Raw genomic sequence first — 18,231 nt, 5'->3', positions numbered from 1 at the left:
GTAAACTTTTTTTGCTGCCTGCTAAAGATGTTCCCCTTTCAACAAGCTTTCTAAATGGAGATCTTTAGCCCAGTTGGCACCTGTATGGGATCTGAATTGGTTTCATTGTTTTATGCAATTCAGAAATGAACTAAATCATCATCATCCACAGCCAATGCTTGACCATGAACTCACTGTCTACTTTGCTCCTCCCCAACTAGTGCGTAGAGGAAATTAACCACAATCCACCTAAACTTGGTTTCATGGTTTCAAACCTGATCATGGTTTGTTTTGTTCCCCAAAAAATACAATCCACAGCTCTTGATTTCCTGATTGTGGTTTTTTGGAGCTAAACAAACCAGGATGTCCAGTTTGCGCATAATGCTAAGCAGTGTACTAACAGGGAGATGCAAAGCGGTCCAAACTGATTTACTGGACCAGTAAATCCAAAATGTAGAGAAATTTATTTGTGTCCCTGCACATCTGAAATAGAATATATGCTTCAAATTCTGCAATGCAGTGATAAGGATGCAGCTCCTATTTACCACCCTATTTTAATTATTCTCACTGCATAAATAGTTTTGTTTATCTACCGCTGCCCCCCCCCCTTCCTTCAAAAAACATATGCCTGTTTCACAACAAAGAAAGCAGGGAGAGTCCATGACACGCCCAGGAAGGCCACAAAAAGAGCTGTCCTCCCACACCCTGTTGGACTGATGTTTTCAGTCTCTTTCAAACAGTGTTTTTACCCCCAGGCCAAGCCACTTTATTTAGAACAAAAAACAAAAACATGCCAACCGAAAAGCTTTATGGGTAACCACGCAAGGTAATTCTAAAGGAGCATGAGCTATTTCACACCATCAGATTAAAATAGCAAGCCCTTTTGGCTCAAAGCCAAGGCTTCCACATTTCAGAATGGCATTCACCTGTGTCAGCAAATGCTCATGAAATCTTAGGCTGAAACATCATCCTACAGGAGACAAGGGAAGGCCACAAAAATAGCATCCCTAGAGATTGAGGCCTCCCTTTCCTCCATAAAGTTTAGCATCACTTGTCCAGGGACGATGATGTCAGTGTCAGGCCGGGATGGGTGGATGGTGGCAGACAATGACAATACAGGGTCTTGTGAAGATCCCCATAATGCCAAGTGGGAGATTGTGGCTTGTTTCTTCTGTGTATTAGCAAGGAGGAACAAGGTGGCCAAGAGTGGCACATTCACTGTAAGCTACTAACTATAGTTTACTGTGATGTGCAAACTGGGCCAGTAAATAAAGTATAGACAGATTTAGTTATGTCCACACACATGTGAAATGTTTTAAGGTTTAAATTCTATAGTGTAGTGATAAGGATTCAGCACCTAGACGCGACCCCAAAGTCAAACGCATTTACTATGGTATAAGCTTTCATGGGCTAGAGATTCATGGAAAGTTATTTGCAGGTATACAATCACATATACAGGTATACAATCACAAAGTTGAGGGAAGGGGATTGTAAGCAATGAGTTCAGAGGGAAATGAAATACAAAAAGTATAGACTGTTTTATCCTTTAATCTCTGTATAGCACTCAGAACATTTTAAGCATGATAATCGAATAATGAATAAGCAAATGATGAGTGAATAGGAATAATTACTTTAATTATAATGACGAGCCCAATTTTTACCCTGGATTTCCCAGCGAAAACAAAGTCTGTCTCCTCTCAGCCTCAGCAGTCTTCAAGTGTAGTGATAATATTGGCCTAGAGCCATACAGGTTTTACACTTGATAATGGTCTTAAAATGCTGTATAAATACTAAATATAATGCTTACTTGTAAATTACTTATAAATACTGTATAAATAAAAAGATCATAACTACTTTTTGTTGGGTGGGTGGTGGAATAATATCTAAGGAGCAAATTACACTTGACTACAACAGCAGTGTTTTGCCAAGCTCAGCTGGCAATGTTTTGCCTATTAAAGCTCTCGCTCTCTTTTTAAAAAAAAGGGGGAAAGAAACAGCTTGAATTTTATTTTTTTTATGCTCCTGGACAGGGTCAGCTGGGGTAACCAAGTTTCGGCTTGCCAGCCTCTGGGCTCTCTCATTCCAGGCTAAGGAACGGAGAGGCCGGTTGCCAAGGTATTTCCAAACACACCAAGCTGGGAGCATGAGGGGACAGGTGTAAAGACGAAAGCAGCAAGCAAGTGGTGGTGGTGATGATGGGGGTGGCGGGGGGTGGGAGGAGAAAGCAGAGAATAGCAGCACTGGAAGAATGCTTACTTGGGCATTAGCATCTTGTTTTTCTCATAGAAGAGCCGAAGGTCTTGAGGGCTGCTTGCCTGTGAAGAGAGGGGCAAAAAAGGAGAGGAGCGATCAACAAGTCTGTGCAACCATCTGGAGTCCAATAAACTCACAAGTGATCTCAGTTCGGCCCCACGTTCATCCTCTTTATGTAGCCAAAGCAGCACCATCCACACAGAAGAGAGGGGGGAGGAAGCAGCCTTGGAGGAACCCAGATGTTTACAGAGGTTTATAGAAAACAAAAAGTGCAACCCCCTACCACCAAAAACTGCCCAGTGAGGACTGAACATGCTTACTTGCCACAGGATGCTGCTGCTGGGCTAGAACTCCCATCATCCTTGACCATTGGCTATGCTAGCTGAGGTTTTATTTATTTATTAAATTTATTAGTCACCCATCTGGCTGGTTCTCCAGCCACTCTGGGCGACGCACAACATAAACCATACAATTCACATTAAAACCTTAAAATTCCAACAGTAACACTAAAACCTAACCCACCGCAAAGGTCTGCCTGAAGAGCCAGGTTTTCAAGGTCTGGCGAAAACTCATTATGGAGGGGGCATGGCGGATGTCATTTGGGAGGGAATTCCATAGAGTGGGTGCCATGATTGAAAAAGCCCTCTCCCTAGTTGTCACCAGTCTGGCTGATTTAACTGGTGGGATGGAGAGGAGGTCTTTTGAGGCTGATCTTGTTGGGCGGCAACATTGATGATGGGAACTGGAGTCCAAGAATATCTGGAGGGCCACATGTTCCCCATCTCTGCTGTAAAGAATGCATGCCTCCAAATTTGGTCATCTTAGGGCTTTCCTGAGCCAAATTCTGCACTAAGAAAAGCTGCATTCTGAGACCCGTATAAATAATGGAAATCGAATGTGCTAGTATCACTAATGATAAGTGCTTGGACAGGTACGTGCAACCACTTCGGTACTGGATCCTTGCCCCTCTTGGCTTATAAAAACTAGCAAGGATGGAACAGCTGGCTGGGCCAAGGAAGTGATAAATGCCTCTTTGCGAGAGGGAGTGGTCCCTGGCTGTCTGAAAGAAGCAGCGGTGAGACCACTCCTGAAAAAACCTTCCTTGGACCCAGAGGACTTTAACAGCTATAGACCAGTGGCGAATGTTCCATTCTTGGGCAAGATCTTGGAACGAGTGGTTGCTGACCAGCTCCAGGCGCTATTGGATGAAACCGATTATCTAGACCCATTTCAGTTGGGTTTCAGGCCCGGTTTTGGCACCGAGACAGCCTTGGTCACCCTGTTTGATGACCTATGTCGGAAGAGAGACAGAGGGAGTGTAACTCTGTTGATCCTCCTTGATCTCTCAGCGGCTTTTGATACCATCGACCATGGTATCCTTCTGGAGAGGCTTGCGGAGTTGGGTGTTGGAGGCACTGCTTGGCAGTGGTTCCGCTCCTACTTGGCGGGCCGTCTCCAGAAGATAATACTTGGGGAACATTGTTCGACACCATGGGCTCTCCAATATGGGGTCCCGCAGGGTTCGGTTTTGTCTCCCATGCTTTTTAACATCTATATGAAGCCGTTGGGTGTGGTCATCCGGAGTTTTGGAGTGCATTGTCATCAGTACGCTGATGACACGCAGCTCTACTTCTCCTTTTCATCTTCTTCAGGTGAGGCGGTCGATGTGCTGAACCATTGCCTGGACGCGACAATGGACTGGATGAGAACTAACAAGCTGAGACTCAATCCTGATAAGACTGAGATGCTGCTGGTGCATGGTTTCTCTGGTCAGACGGTGGATACATACCCTGTCCTGGACAGGGTTACACTCCCCCTGAAGGAGCAGGTTCGTAGTCTGGGAGTCGTTTTAGACTCTTCCCTGTCACTTGAGGCTCATGTAGCCTCGGTGGCACGGAATGCGTTCTACCAACTTTGGTTGGTAGCCCAGCTACGTCCCTATCTGAGTAAGGAGGACCTTACATCAGTGGTACATGCTCTGGTAACCTCACGTTTGGACTACTGTAACGCGCTCTACATAGGGCTACCTCTGAAGACGGTTCAGAAGCTACAGCTAGTGCAAAATGCGGCGGCCAGACTGCTAACAAGAACCAAACGGTCTGAGCATATAACACCTGTTCTGGCCCGCCTGCACTGGCTTCCAATATGCTTCCGGGCTAGATTCAAAGTGTTGGTACTAACCTATAAAGCCTTATACGGTGCAGGACCACGATATCTGCTGGAACGCCTCTCCCGATATGAACCGGCTCGTACACTACGGTCTACTACGAAGGCCCTCCTCCAGGTCCCAACCCACAGGGAGGCCCGGAGGGGAGTAACAAGATCAAGGGCCTTCTCAGTGGTGGCCCCCAAATTGTGGACCAGTCTCCCCGAGGAGGTATGCTTGGCGCCGACACTATTATCCTTTCGGCGCCAAGTTAAGACCTTTCTCTTCTCTGAGGCATTTTAATTTAAGTTAATTAAGTAAATGTTGTAATTTCATTTTAGATGGTTTTTATGTATTTGTTATATCAGATCCTGTAATTTTATTGTATATGTTTTTATGTTCACCGCCCAGAGAGCTGCTTGCTAGTCGGGCGGTATATAAGTTTAATAATAAATAATAAATAAATAATGGAGGGGACCGGGGGGAGGGGAAGTTTTAAAGAGCTCTAAGGACTGGCCACTGGAAGTCCTGCTTGATCCCTATCAGACTTCAGACTCTATCAGGCATTACTTGCACACTCAGAAACTTGTATTTTTAAAAGAGGAAGAGAACTGTTCATTGCCTCAGGTAGGAATTGTCCAGAGCTAGTCCTGGTTGGGAAGCCATAAAAAAGCATGAGGAGCAAAATGTAACTGTCAGAGTAGTTTCACAATCAATCCCTCTTCCCACAGAACTCTGGAAATTGTAGCTCTGTGAGGGGAAGAGGGGTCTCCTAACACTCAGCACCCTTTCATAAACCACACTTCCCAGGATTCTTTGGGGGAACCCATGACAGTTTAAAGTGGAATAAAAATGGAATAAATGTCTGGTCTGAATGTGGCCATGGTCATTGCAAAACAGTAGTTACTGCAACCAAGAAACAAATGAAGACATACAAGTGAGAGGCAGAAGAGAGACATTTGAGGCAGTGCAAAATTCCTGACCCTGGTTTGTAGCATCATCCAAATGGATTCCGAGTGATGCACTGAACTTTGATAGAGCATACCAGAGTTCACAACCCTAGTCATCCATAAAACTCAAGTACCAGCCCTAGGTGAAGCCATAGGCCTTAACCTAACCTACCTCACAGGGTTATTCAGATGATAAGATGAGATAACCCTATGTACATTTTCCTGAGGTCCTTGGAGGGAGGAATATAAATGTAATAAATTTCAAAATGAAAGGCCAGCATTAGGGGCACATAACGCACTTCTCTCACTCCCTCTGTGTATGTGCTCTAGTACTTGCAACACCTCCCCCGCCCCCCGCACACAATGGTCTGTTCCAAATATACCAGCGTTGGTCAAAAATAACTGCAAAATCAATTACATCAAGGAGTCTGCGTGTAAGACAGAGACATGGTTTGCATGTATACTGATTTACCCAAATATTCTAATTTCCATTTCTGTCATCATTATTGAAAAGCCCTGTGACGGTATGCTTTTCTGGGAGTGGAGAAATCAAATTAACAACTCAGCATCCGTTATCCGATCTGTTCATGGGGATGAGAGATCCCATTAATCCCATTCCTATTGTAGCTTCCGTTGTTTTAATTTGGAGACATGGTTAGCACAAAAAGCTCCTGAAAATGAATGGCCAACTGTCAACATCTGGCTATTTCATCATTACTATTTTTGGAGGCTGAAAGGGGAAAGAAGCAAAGCTGTCTTTTGGTGTTATGGAGCACAAGTCTGGAAGTGCGTCCCTTTCAAAAACAAGGGAGAAAGAGTTAACGTGTTGTAGCATAGCAGACTATGGGATAGCTCTTTTCCTTCTTTCCATTAACACGGAACGCAGGAAGCTGCCTTCTATCAAGTCCAACCACTGGTCCATCCAGTTCAGTGATGTCAACACTGACTGGCAGTGACTCTCTCAGTTTTCCAGCAGGGACTCTTCCGCAGCCCTACCTAGAGATGCCGGGGGGGGGGGGGGAGGGAATTGAACCTGGACAAGTGCTCTGCCACTGACCTGCACCCCTTCCGTATTCCATGTGGCATCATCATGCCATGCCTTGTGCTGCCACCGTTTCATATCACTGGCGGCTGCTGACAGAGGGCAGGGAAATACCCAACCCGGTAATGCCGTATCATGGGTAACTGAATCTATGTATTACAGAGAGAATGTGAGACAGGGAGGTCATTTTCAGTGCCAACCACAGGGTGGGCAACGCTGTTTGCTTCAAGTTTGTGCTCGACACTTCCTTGTAGCAAGTGAGTTGTGCATCTCATTTGCCACAAGCAGAAAAGAGCATGCCACGGGAGCCTTCATCATGTGGCAAGATCCATGGCTCCTACTCACAACACAGAGGTTAGCAACAGTTGCTTGGAGATAGCAAGAAGCCCACCATCCATGACAATCCTGGCAATTGAGTGCTAGCCCTAAAAGCAATGCCATCTCCAGGTCTCGGGCAGCCACTGGCCAAGACACCTTCAGTGGGCCCTGCTTTCTTCTCTCAATACTGTCCATTTCCTTGCCTTCTCCCTCTGCTTTCAATTGGTAAAAGTGCCCAGAAGGAGACCCCAAAACAAGCAGACAACAGAACTACCTTATACCGATTAGCCTATCTAGCTCAGTATTGTCTACCCTGACCAGCAGCAGCTCTCCAGGATTTCAGACAGGAAGTCTCTCTCAGCCTTACACAGAGATGTTAGGGATTGAACCTGGGACCTTCCGCATGCAAAGTAGATGCTCTTCCATTGAGCTATGGCCCCTTCCGCTTGGAGGAAGCTGCTCCAACCTCTTCACATCCTTGGAGTGGGCACAGAACAGGCAGCGATGATAAGGAGAAAGAGGAGAACCATAATGGCTCCATGGATCAGCAGTGGGCACCCTAAACTGGTGTGGGCCTTGGCCGGTGCCCGACAATGCCAACTGCTGATACCAGCCCTGCCTGAGAGACATACAAACCAAATTTACTTTAAAGAGGATCTAATGCTGAGCCTTCCATGAGCAGGGTACACACATGGGGGGGGATCAAACAGGTCACTATGGTATGCAGTCTCAACCGTAATCGTTTCTACATAGCCTTCTTGGACTTTCCGCTCTTGAAGCAAAAAAAAGCAGTGAGGTACTTTAATTCAACTGTTGGTTACTGTTTGTGCAAATGCATCCTGTACTTAAAGTCACAGCTGATTGGGCCTTGGTGGGATGGGGGGAGGGGGAGAGAGACAGGCAGGTGCACATTCATTCTACTTAAATGAAAGATTTGGGCTTCAAGGTGGGATTATGAAAAGACAAAGACCAACCTTCAGCTCACATCCTTTCAGATGGAAAAATACTCCCGGCAGGTTTGATATGCATGAACAGAGAAAGACAGCTGCAACTCACTCCTCCCAACTTACACGACAGGGTTTCAAAAAGCCAGGCACACTCTGGCAATATTTTTGCAAAGGCCATGCTGCTGCCACCCCCACCCCTGCCTGTTGATAACTGGATCCTTGTACACACACATTGCACCTGCCAGACACTACCACAAGGCAATGGGAAGCCTCCTGTCAGCTCATATGCAAGGAGAACCATTTGAGAGCAAGGAATCTATATCCCACTACAGGGGGTGTGGGGGGGGGCAGAAGCTAAATTTCTTTCCATGTAGATCCTTAAGGTCGGGTGGGAAGAGTTCTGAACAGGGTTTTTGCAGAAACTCTCATTCGATGCTAAGAATTTAAGAAAAGTCCTGACTGAGGGTTATATGTCCATCTAGTGCAGCCTCCCATTTCACACAAATATCAGCTAAGCAGTACTTCTAGAAAGCCTGACCTAAAAGTACTCCACAAAAGACATTAATCCCTCTATTGGTTTGTCCCCCAACATCTGGTAGTGGAAGGTGCACCATATCTGAACCTGGAAGTTTTATTTTGCTACCATAGTCCACTGACTCTCTTGATGAACTATTTAGACAACCATTTTCAGTGTGCTAATGGATTACTTTTCACACCTTTTACTAGCTGCCAAGATTGTCCTGACCCCACAGTGGAAAGCAGCAATTATTCCTAGAATCAAAGAGTGGCTAATTAAACTACTAGAGATTGCCAAAATGGACAAGCTCCTGGATAAGATCCAAACAGGAGAAACAGAACATATTTACTTAACAAAGTCAAAGCTGATGCATTACAGGAAGGGTGCAACAGACAAAATAACTTTATACAGAAACAGGCAAAAGTTTATAGCCAACATGTTTATACTCCATTTTTCAACTAAGAGAGGCTCTCAAACATATTACTGTATTATTTTGGAACAATACATATAGTCCAGATACCCTCTTTTCCTCAATATAATGCAGCGTCTGTTAGTTTTTTATTAAAAAAATATTTCTGTGGAAGCATGTTTTGCATAAAAAGTAAGCAATACAATAAAACCATGCCAGCCCTTGACAGCTAAAGGGCATTATGCAAACTGAGCAAATTTGGGAATATGCAAACCTATCCACTTTGCAACTTTTTTCTTTACTTCACCATCACTGTGCTTTTGTGTAGAATTTAGAGCTGCCCAACGGTAGCTATCTCTGCACCTTGGTCTCCTCCTTAGTCTTTGTTTTGTCTAATCAGCACTCTGCCTCCATTTGCACATCTCCAGACACTGACTGTTTACACAAGCTGATGGACTCTCAACCCCTTGGCAAAAAAAAAAATAGAAAAAAAAGAATCATCACCTCAGCAATGCATAAACATAAAATGGTTTGAGAGTTGAAGAACTGGTCCTGTAATAACAACAGTAAAGACATGGAACTTTTCCAAGAGCTCAAAAAGGATTACACATACAGAGTTGCTGCGAGCTATGAGGATGAACCAGGAAGCCCCTGGATTTACATCTCACCTTAGAACGGAAAAAAGGGAGGGAGGGAAGGCAGCCAATGGTCTAGGAAAGGAGAGACCTCAAAAAGATGAATTCATGGGGTAGCAGGTACCACCTGATCCATATAGTGGGAGGAGTGCGGCTGGCTGGAAGGCGCGCCAACACCTGGTGGCCTCCAAAACATCAGCCCAGTTAATCTGGTTCTCTCAAATCATTAAAATGAGAACAGAGAGTTCCAGACATCTAATTATTATTAGATAAGATCCATAAGTGAAAACACAAAATTCCACTGTTGGTTTTTCCAAGGCTGGAAGAGAACTGCTGTTACACAAGTCAAAATGTCTCCAACAGTTGCATAAAACTCACTGTACTAGTGTTTTTTTTTTTAATGTATAGGAAGACCTTTGAAGAACTTCTGCTATCTCCAGAATGCTCCAGGCCCTTGCGCCTCATTTAACTCCGTAATGAACAAAAACATCTGAAGAAACCCTTCTACACAAAATTCTACTTCCTCCTCTCCCCCTCATCCTGCCCCAGGTGACCTCTTTCACAACCAAGATATAAAGAACAATCCACAGGGGAAAATAAACAGCAAGAGTAGGAGCCAGCACTGTCAAAACTTCCACCACACTGGAAGATGTGCACTCCAGGAGGCTTTGTAAAACCTGGTATTAAGGACACATGGAGAAAGAGACTGGAAAACCACGTCTTGTTTGCAACCACTGATCAAGCTTAGTCGACAACAAAAAGCAGCACTGGGGGAAATCCTTCAGAGGGGGAGGATGCTTTAAAATTCATACTACTTGTTAGAATATAGCCACTGTCCTGCTAAGTTCTCCAGCAAGCTTATAAAGCAGTTTTATCCTTCCTAGGCAAGTTGTTGTGTGGGGGTGGGGGGGTGGGAGAATGAGAATGTATCCGTTGGTATCACTGGTTTGCTGCTGAACCTGCAACTTGCAGAGCTCCACCAATTTTAGTTGCCTTTGGGAGCCAGCCAAAATCTGTGGTTCTTACCCACCCACCCCCATATCATCACGCCATGCTAAAAAGCCCAGAGTGATGGGGAGTAAGATGTCTTTGCGCCCTCCTCCCAAGCAGGGAAACTAGAAGGTGGGGGGAGAAATAGCTCACCCCTCTTGTGGAGAGGCTCAGAAACTTAGCAAGTAGTCTTGATGCTTTCCAAGTGCTCAGGACGCTGTCAGGGAGAGTTCCTGTGCTCAAGAGCACAGCAATTCTCTCACTCTCTGAGATTGATCTTGCCAGGTTCAAAAAAACTGTCCTCGCCAATGGTGAGCAGGTGAGTGCATACGGATGCATAGCGTAGGCATAGCATAAGCAAGGGTCTGCATTGTTAGGCTCCCACAGCAGAAGGGACAACACTTCTGTTAACTCCATCCCACCCAATGATGAAAGCTGGTACAGTCAGCTACAGAATGCCAGCGTAAAGTTTAACAGTTGGATTAGGGCAACGAGCATTGCCCTTGAAAGGCATTCCAATATTGCTGCCCTGAGCTGCTACTGGAGGGACGGGATATAAATCTAACAAATAAATAAATTTCTCGTTCCGGACACAGTGGCCAGATTGTTAGGTACTAACAATTGCTGTACTGCCTGGGCTAGCCCAAGACCTTTTGCTACATGAGTTAGAACAGCAAATGGCATAGTCGGAGTGCCTAGTATCTAAAGACAGTGAAGTTATTTTGGCACCTGAGGCAGAAAACCCACAATGCCTCTCCCCTTCCCTGGCAGCAATAATATTATTTATTTGTTTATTAAAAAACTAACAATTTGTTGCTCTTTCTTGACATTCAAAATTAGCTGCCTAAGGCAGCTGCCTCATTCTGCCCAAGGGTAGGGCTGGCCCTGTGCACTGAACAAATTACTCAACTACTTAGAAGATATTCATTACTCAATGCTTCTAGTTGGTTTCCAAGCGGTGCTGTGTGGACCTGTAAAACCCTCAAATGCCCACAGCAAAGTGACCTGAAGGGCTGCCTCCTCTTGCAGGAATCTGCCCACATCAAAGGCAACAGGTGGGTGGCTACCCACAGAAAGGCCTTATCTGTGGTAGCACCAAATCTCATTGGCTTATGCAACCTTTTGGTGGGAGGTAGTTTGGAATGTTTTCCCCTGCTTTCTTTGCCTGCTTTTTTATTCCACTCCTGCTACATCTGAGGGAGGAGGAGTTGGGGGCAGAGAGGAAAGGAGGAGCAGGTGTTCATTTTAGGGTTGGTCTGTTTATGTTTTGCATTTTTAAATGCTGATGCAAGCCACTACACCATCAAAAGGAAAGGTGAAAGTATTTTAAATGGAAAAGAAGCAAGCTTTTAAAAGAGTTTCTTCAAAAACTGGACGAAGACAGATTGTGCCCTCAGAACACTGGCTAGTGAGGTAACAGCCGTTTTAAAATTACTAAAAAAGAGTGCCCCACAACAGTCCTTGTGGGAGGTCTCGCTTTCTACCTTGGCAAGAAGCCCTGTACCATTACCTGCCCCATATAATTGCTAATCCCCAACAACAGAAGTTTCCCCTCAGGCCATTGGCCTGCCCAGAGAGCTGCAAATTTTGAGGACACTTGCAGTAACACCCACCTGCCACCGATCTTCTCATATTTATTTCACAAGTGCACACACATTTCTCTCCAAGCACAGCAGCGGAAGAAAAGCAGTGTTACCTTCCACCAATGCTTGTGACATCTGTAACATATGGCTTGAGCCCTCTGAAGGCCAAACTCAACATTTTCCTTGTGTGGTACAAATATGGAGGCTGGAGTTCTTTCATTTAGTGAAAACAACCTCCAAGGAGAGGCAGGTGGCCACTTCAGGAACCATAATAGGAGCCCATGAAGTTGTCACTACCCACAAAGTTAACTCACCTGGAAGGGCGCTTTTCCTGTCAGACACTGGTAAATGATGGTGCCAATACTCCATAGGTCAGCTTTGGCATCATAGTGTTGGGACATAATGACTTCTGGGGCCTGCGGCAGGGGAAAGAGAACATTACATTTTGTTTTTATACCTCAGCTTCTGAACTGTGTGTGTGTCTCTGTTCCTCTTTCTTGGCAACTGTGAAAGAAACTGAGCCCCCTTCAGAGTCTCCCTCTCCAATTGGCCTTTTCAATAAATAGTACAGGCCAGGATTCCACAAAAGAGATTACACATTTCATTCCCAGCTTAAAACGACGTAATGCAAGCATGGAGAAGGCCGTTTCATAACTCTAATCTGCTTAATTCAGGTATCATTCTGTCTTAATGAGATGAACAACAAGCCACAAACACAAAAAAAGCCCTCAAAAGAACTCACACCTTACCTCTTGACCTGCTGAAAAAGAGAATCATTCCCCTTTTCATGAATGTATGTTTCTGTATAAATATATATTATACAAACATATTTGTAGCCACATCTATAGCTCTCTATACCCTTAATTGCAGCAACAGCCGACACGACACCTTCCAGATGTTGCTTGACTACAACTCCCATCATCCCTGACCATTGGACATGCTAACTAGAGCTAAGAGTTGCAGTCTAACAACATGCAGGGGGCACAGGTTGGCTACCCATGCTTTACAGCATCCACACAAATGGATCACCAGAATAAAGCAAACCTCTCTCCTAAAAACTAAAATTAATACATGCACACACACAAACGCAGCAACCTTTACCAGCTGCCACCCAGGTCAACAAAAGAATCAAGCCTAGAGAGGTGACTCCATACCTCGCTGTCTGAATGTCGGCCTAGCACAAGCTCCCCAAGTATCTAACCAATTATAACACAAAATATTAGGAAGGCTTCCAGGTATGGGCGAAAAGGGTCCCCACAGACCAGCAATCGCCCCAGGCCTTGGCAGTGGGAAAGCTGCAGTCAGCTCCCTGCTTGAGACATGAAGGCAACAGACCTGTTTGCTTAAACCTGGATTTGTCCCAAGCACATGTAAAAGGAGGGGGATTGGGGCCCAACAGTTAGAACAAAAGGGGCACAGAAGTGAGAGGGGAGTAAATATTCTCCCCCTCCCATGGATTATCTATGCTCTTTTTCTCCTTTAACCAAACTGCAATGAAGCTCAGCTGTGAGAAAGGTGGGGGGGGGAGAGAAGAGGTGGGGCGCAAAAGCCACAAGCAGCGGGAGGGGAGATTTTACTCAATTCATTTTCTTACATTTTTATTCCACCCTTCCTCCAAGAAGCTCCGGGAAGTGCACATCAATTTGATCCCCACAATAAGCCAGGTGAGAGAGACTGTGTGTCCACCTAACGTAGCCCATTATCATCTGCTCTGACTGGCAGGAACTCTCCAGGGTTTCAGACAGGAGTCCCTACCTGAGAAACAAAACTGGAGACATTAGGGACTGAACCTGTGGTCTTCTACATGAGAAGCAGGAGCTATACCATGGAGCTATGGTCTCTTACTAGTGAAAGCAGGAGGAGGCGGGGCAAGAGGAACAAGGGGAGATTATGAGCCTTTCTAAGGGCCATGTTTATTTATATCCCGCCCTTCCTCCCAGTAGGAGCCCAGGGCAGCGAACAAAAGCACTAAAAACACTCTAAAACATCATAAAAACAGACTTTAAAATATGTTTGTAAAGAAACAGTAAAGAAACAACATCCTTAAAAACATATATTTTTTTTCAGAAAAGCTTTAAAAACATCTTTTAAAAAAAGGTTAAAAAAGATCTTCAAAAGCAATTCCAACATAGACACTAACTAGGATAAGGTCTCTACTGAAAAGGCTTGTTGAAAGAAGGTCTTCAGTAGGCACCGAAAAGGTAACAGAGATGGTGCCTGTCTAAGGGAGGGAATTCCAAAGGGTAGGTGCCATTACAATAAAGGTCCACTTCCTATGTTGTGCAGAACAGACCTCCTGATAAGATGGTATCTGCAGGATATGCAGCATAGTGCACCTGCACCTGCACAGCATAGTGATTGACTGGGTATATAAGGGGTAAGGCGGTCTTTCAGGTATCCTGGTCCTAAGCTGTATAGGGTTTTGTACACCAAAATCAGAACCTTGAACTTAGCCCAGTAGCTAATAGCCAGCCAGTGCAATTCTTTCAGCAGTGAGGTAACATGTTGGCAATACCCTGCCCCAGTGAGCAGTCGTGCCACTGCATTTTGCACCAGCTGCAGCTTCTGGACCAACCTCAAGGGCAGCCCCACATAGAGTGCATTTACAGCAATCCAACCTGGAGGTACCCAGTGGATGGACAACCTTGGTCAAGCTATCCCAGTCCAGAAACAGCCGCAGCTGTCTTACCAGCCAAAGCTGATAAAAGGCACTCCAAGCCACTGAAGTCACCTGGGCATCTAGCAACACAGATGGATCCAGGAGCACCCGCAAACTACGGACCTGCTCATTCAGAGGGAGTACGACCCCAACCAAAGCAGGCAACTGACCAATTATCCAAACTCAGGAACCACCAACCCACAGTGCCTCCGTCTTGTTAAGGTTCGGAGTCAGTTTACTGGCCCTCATCCATGTGCAACACACACTAAAAACCACCAGCCTGTCTAAGGAGCGGGGGGGGCAGAGTCACCAGGACTTGGGTTCAAGAGCTGACTTTGTCATTTTTCTATATTTGGGTTGCTCCAGAGGCACACAACTTGTTATTGCATGTTTTGCTAACTTCACAAAAACAGCAATTGCTCCACACCTAAGCCTGGTCCTTTGCCAGGACTTCCTCCCCCTGCTGGTTTTTGCAATCTTAGCAAACCCTCAGTAGGCAACCTAACTCAAGCCACAACAACAAAGAGAGAGGCAGACAGAGAATTAGATGCCATCAAAGGCTATCTTTTGAAAATAAGGCCTTGACAGTACAGCAGGCTTAAGGAACCTCTCCTTAAGCCTGCGTAAACTGGGACAAGAATTCACCTCTCCCCAGGGCTAAGGATCACACCAACAGATAAACAAGCTAAGCATATATAGGATAGTTGGGGGGGGAAGTTAGCATTCTGTTCACATAGATACAAGTCTCTAGCTGCTCGACATGGGGACAACTTGGAAGTTTTGAAAATGTGCTTATCGTACACAAAGAGGCTGGATTCACCCACACCATGCACATGCACATTATTTGGCCTATCGGCACGTTCATTGCTAAACACCTAATGATTTCCATGCTTGATGTGTGGACTGGATTCATCAGAAAGCATGGGCCAGGTTCACGTGTCACACTCAAGCCATGATATGGTGCCATTCTTTGGAGTCATGCGGTCTCTTCCCCTTGTAGGCCCCTTTACCCTGCCTCACTTCCAAGATCCCCATAAACCACAGCTTGTCATTATGTCCAAATCAGGCAAGGTATGCCCACCGCAAACCAAATCAGAATTGGAAACCGCTGTTTGATTGCTCAATTCAGATGCAGATATCAAATATGGTTATTGTGACAGCCAGGAAGTGTGCAAAGGAAGCAGGGAGCGTTTGAGGCCAGGGCACGGTCCAAACAGCCAAGCAATGATTAGGCCGTGACATCAGATATGAGGTTACATGAAGAATCTATTCACAATGGGCTATTCACACATGAAAAACACCATTTGATGTTACAGTTGCCAAATAACAAATATCAACATGTGAACTATGCCCTGCTAACTGGGAAGCTGGGGTTGAATGTGGCTCCCTGTCAAGTGCACTTTCAGTAACAAGACCAGATTCACTACTATGCAACATGACAGAAGGCCCTACGGTAGGCTTCCGGTCTCTCCAAGTGGGACAGAATTGTAGAACACCCATATATAAGCTGCCTTTTCCATTATAACCTTGGTAGCAAATCTCAGGGCCATACAGAAATGTATTTTTTTCTCCATTTTTCATCCAGTTTAAATCAGACAGTCTCTCTCCTTCCTCCTCTTTCCATTAGAGAACAGAATTATATAATAGGAGATAAAACTGGAGGAAGATTGTCATCTCCTAGCTAGCACTTTGACTGCATTACCAAAGAGATGCTATATGTCTGTTTCTTTTTCTCAAAACAGAACACCTTCTGGGAATGAAGGCGGCAAGAAGGCAGGCATCTCAAGATTGCTTTCAAGCCAAAGCAACCATTGAAAGAGGTTTTATCAGCAGTTCCCCTGGACTGCTGTTTAAGATTAAGACAAATCCCAAAGCAAAGCAGGGTGCCTCAAGAGGGATCTGGAGCTTGCCCGAGAAGTGGGACTGTACAAGGCTGCACCAGTTGAAGCAGGGACCTCTGAAGCACTTTGTGGTGTCTTGACTATTCGGACATTTTTAAAAATGCTGCAGACAAACATCTACTAAGAAGCAAAACTAGATCTAGGCTTATCCAAGGAAAATGCTAGGATGTGGGGGAAGGGGGGGCAGGTCTAGCTTGCAATCAGAAGGAATGCGTTTAGACAGAAAACGAATTGCCTTTAAGTCTTCCCACCCAAAATCAACTTAAAAGAAGAAACCCGTTTGCTTGTAATGTGGTAGGCTCTCTCTGTTCTGGAGGGAGCATTATGGCCTGCAAATTTCATCCACTTCTGTTAGAAAGGGGAAAAATTTAGCTTTTAAAATTTCTCAATACTGTGGGTGTGGGGGAGAAGAAAGTAAACAAAATACCCTGAGGGAAATCAGGCAACCTATGAAACACCTCAGTCTGACATGGGCAATTTCCTAAAGGGCCAGGGCAGAGTCCCAAACAGACATCTGAGATCTGTGCATGCCACCTTGAGTTCCATGATGACAAACAGCCAGGACTAGGCAATTAAACACAGTCCTAGCCCAATTCATATTTTCAGAGCCAAGCCTTATCTTGGAGTTCAGGCCCTGGAGCTGCGCCCACACTAAACTAAGCCCTGAATTAGTTTACTCTGGCCCATAATGGGCCAAAGCAACAGAACAGAACATGTACACGTAACAGTGACAACCAATCAAGATTAGTTTGTAGCCACATCACATCTATTTCCATAGTAAGTTAGGGAGAAGATACATCCTTTGCAAATAGGATTCTAAAATCAATACATCGATCCACACTCAACTAGTATAGCCTTCAGGCCCAGAGACAGCAGTCAGGCACTGGCTGAGGGCCCCAGAAGCTCTGAACCCTCACTGACATGACCCAGCTGCACCACCATTCACCACCCTCCCTACTGGCCCCCCCAGATGCTTTTCAGCAGTGGACAGCAGTGCCACTTTTGAACAGGAACCAAGTTCAGCTCCCATCTGCAGTGGCCACCCCCTGTTTTAAGTTACCCAATGTAAGACCCCGGCCCATAGATTTATGAAACATATTTATTCCATAGATATATCATCTGGAAGATATCAGATTTATGGGTTGGGGCATTGCATTTTGGCACCTGTCCACCAATAAAGTGTCTGGGGACCCAGTGGAGGGTGGCAAGAAGTAGGCCCTGCTCTGATTTGGGGGGAGGGGTCAGGGCCCATTGTCAGCACCATGCCAAGGCCCCCCTGAACACATCCCCTATACAGAAACAAGGGGGCTGAGAGTGGGGGAAAGTTCCATAGAACTGTGTGCCACAAAATCAATAATTTCGATGCACACTCCCCAAGCTATTTTAAGAGTGCCATGGTAATTTTAGATGCTGTACGGCACGTCGAAATAATTGCTGTTGCCCAGAGGGTGTAGAATTCATACAATAAACATATATATAAGTGATCAATGTTTATTGATCCATCACACTCAAGCAAGACAAAGAAATTCTAAGCGGTGCTATGCAAATGCAGGAGCAGGGCAATGCAGGGGAGAGCAGGTTAGATTCTCAATGGCTCCCATTAAGTTCTACAGTACAACGTAAACAAGCTCCAGCCAGCAGACTGTGGAGGGGAGGGCAGACTGCTCAGGCGCAGAGGGCACGCTTTACATGCACAAAACCCTCTGTTTGATTCCGAGCATCTTCAGGTAAAGCTGGTTTCTGATGTTGCAAGAGAGAAAGAAAAACTTCTCTCCCCACTTTTCCCACACCATGCATACTTTTATACACCTCTATTAAGACCCTTCTTACTTTCCTTAAAGGGGAGTTGCTGCAGCCCCTTGATCATTGTGGCTGATAGAAAAATATATTTTTCCTCCAGGC

At 45.3% G+C, this 18,231-nt stretch overlaps 1 protein-coding gene across 5 annotated transcripts in view; it reads right to left on the bottom strand.

Annotated features, from left to right (window-relative positions):
- ULK1 (unc-51 like autophagy activating kinase 1) overlaps positions 1-18,231 on the bottom strand; it is a 111,875-nt gene that overhangs the window by 52,174 nt on the left and 41,470 nt on the right. For 4 of the 5 annotated variants that reach the window (XM_061602273.1, XM_061602275.1, XM_061602276.1 and 1 more), the window contains 2 exons: positions 12,084-12,185; positions 2,236-2,294 (listed from right to left, as the gene is read on the bottom strand). In XM_061602273.1, the coding sequence (XP_061458257.1) occupies positions 2,236-2,294; positions 12,084-12,185 (161 nt within the window). The remainder of the gene's footprint in view (positions 1-2,235; positions 2,295-12,083; positions 12,186-18,231) is intronic. The other variant, XM_061602277.1, reaches the window with a different exon arrangement.

The sequence above is a fragment of the Rhineura floridana genome, chromosome 19 (genome assembly GCF_030035675.1).
Source record: "Rhineura floridana isolate rRhiFlo1 chromosome 19, rRhiFlo1.hap2, whole genome shotgun sequence".
NCBI lineage: Eukaryota > Metazoa > Chordata > Lepidosauria > Squamata > Rhineuridae > Rhineura > Rhineura floridana.
The sequence above is the reverse complement of the archived record's forward strand: the minus strand, read 5'-3'. Positions and strand labels throughout refer to the sequence as shown.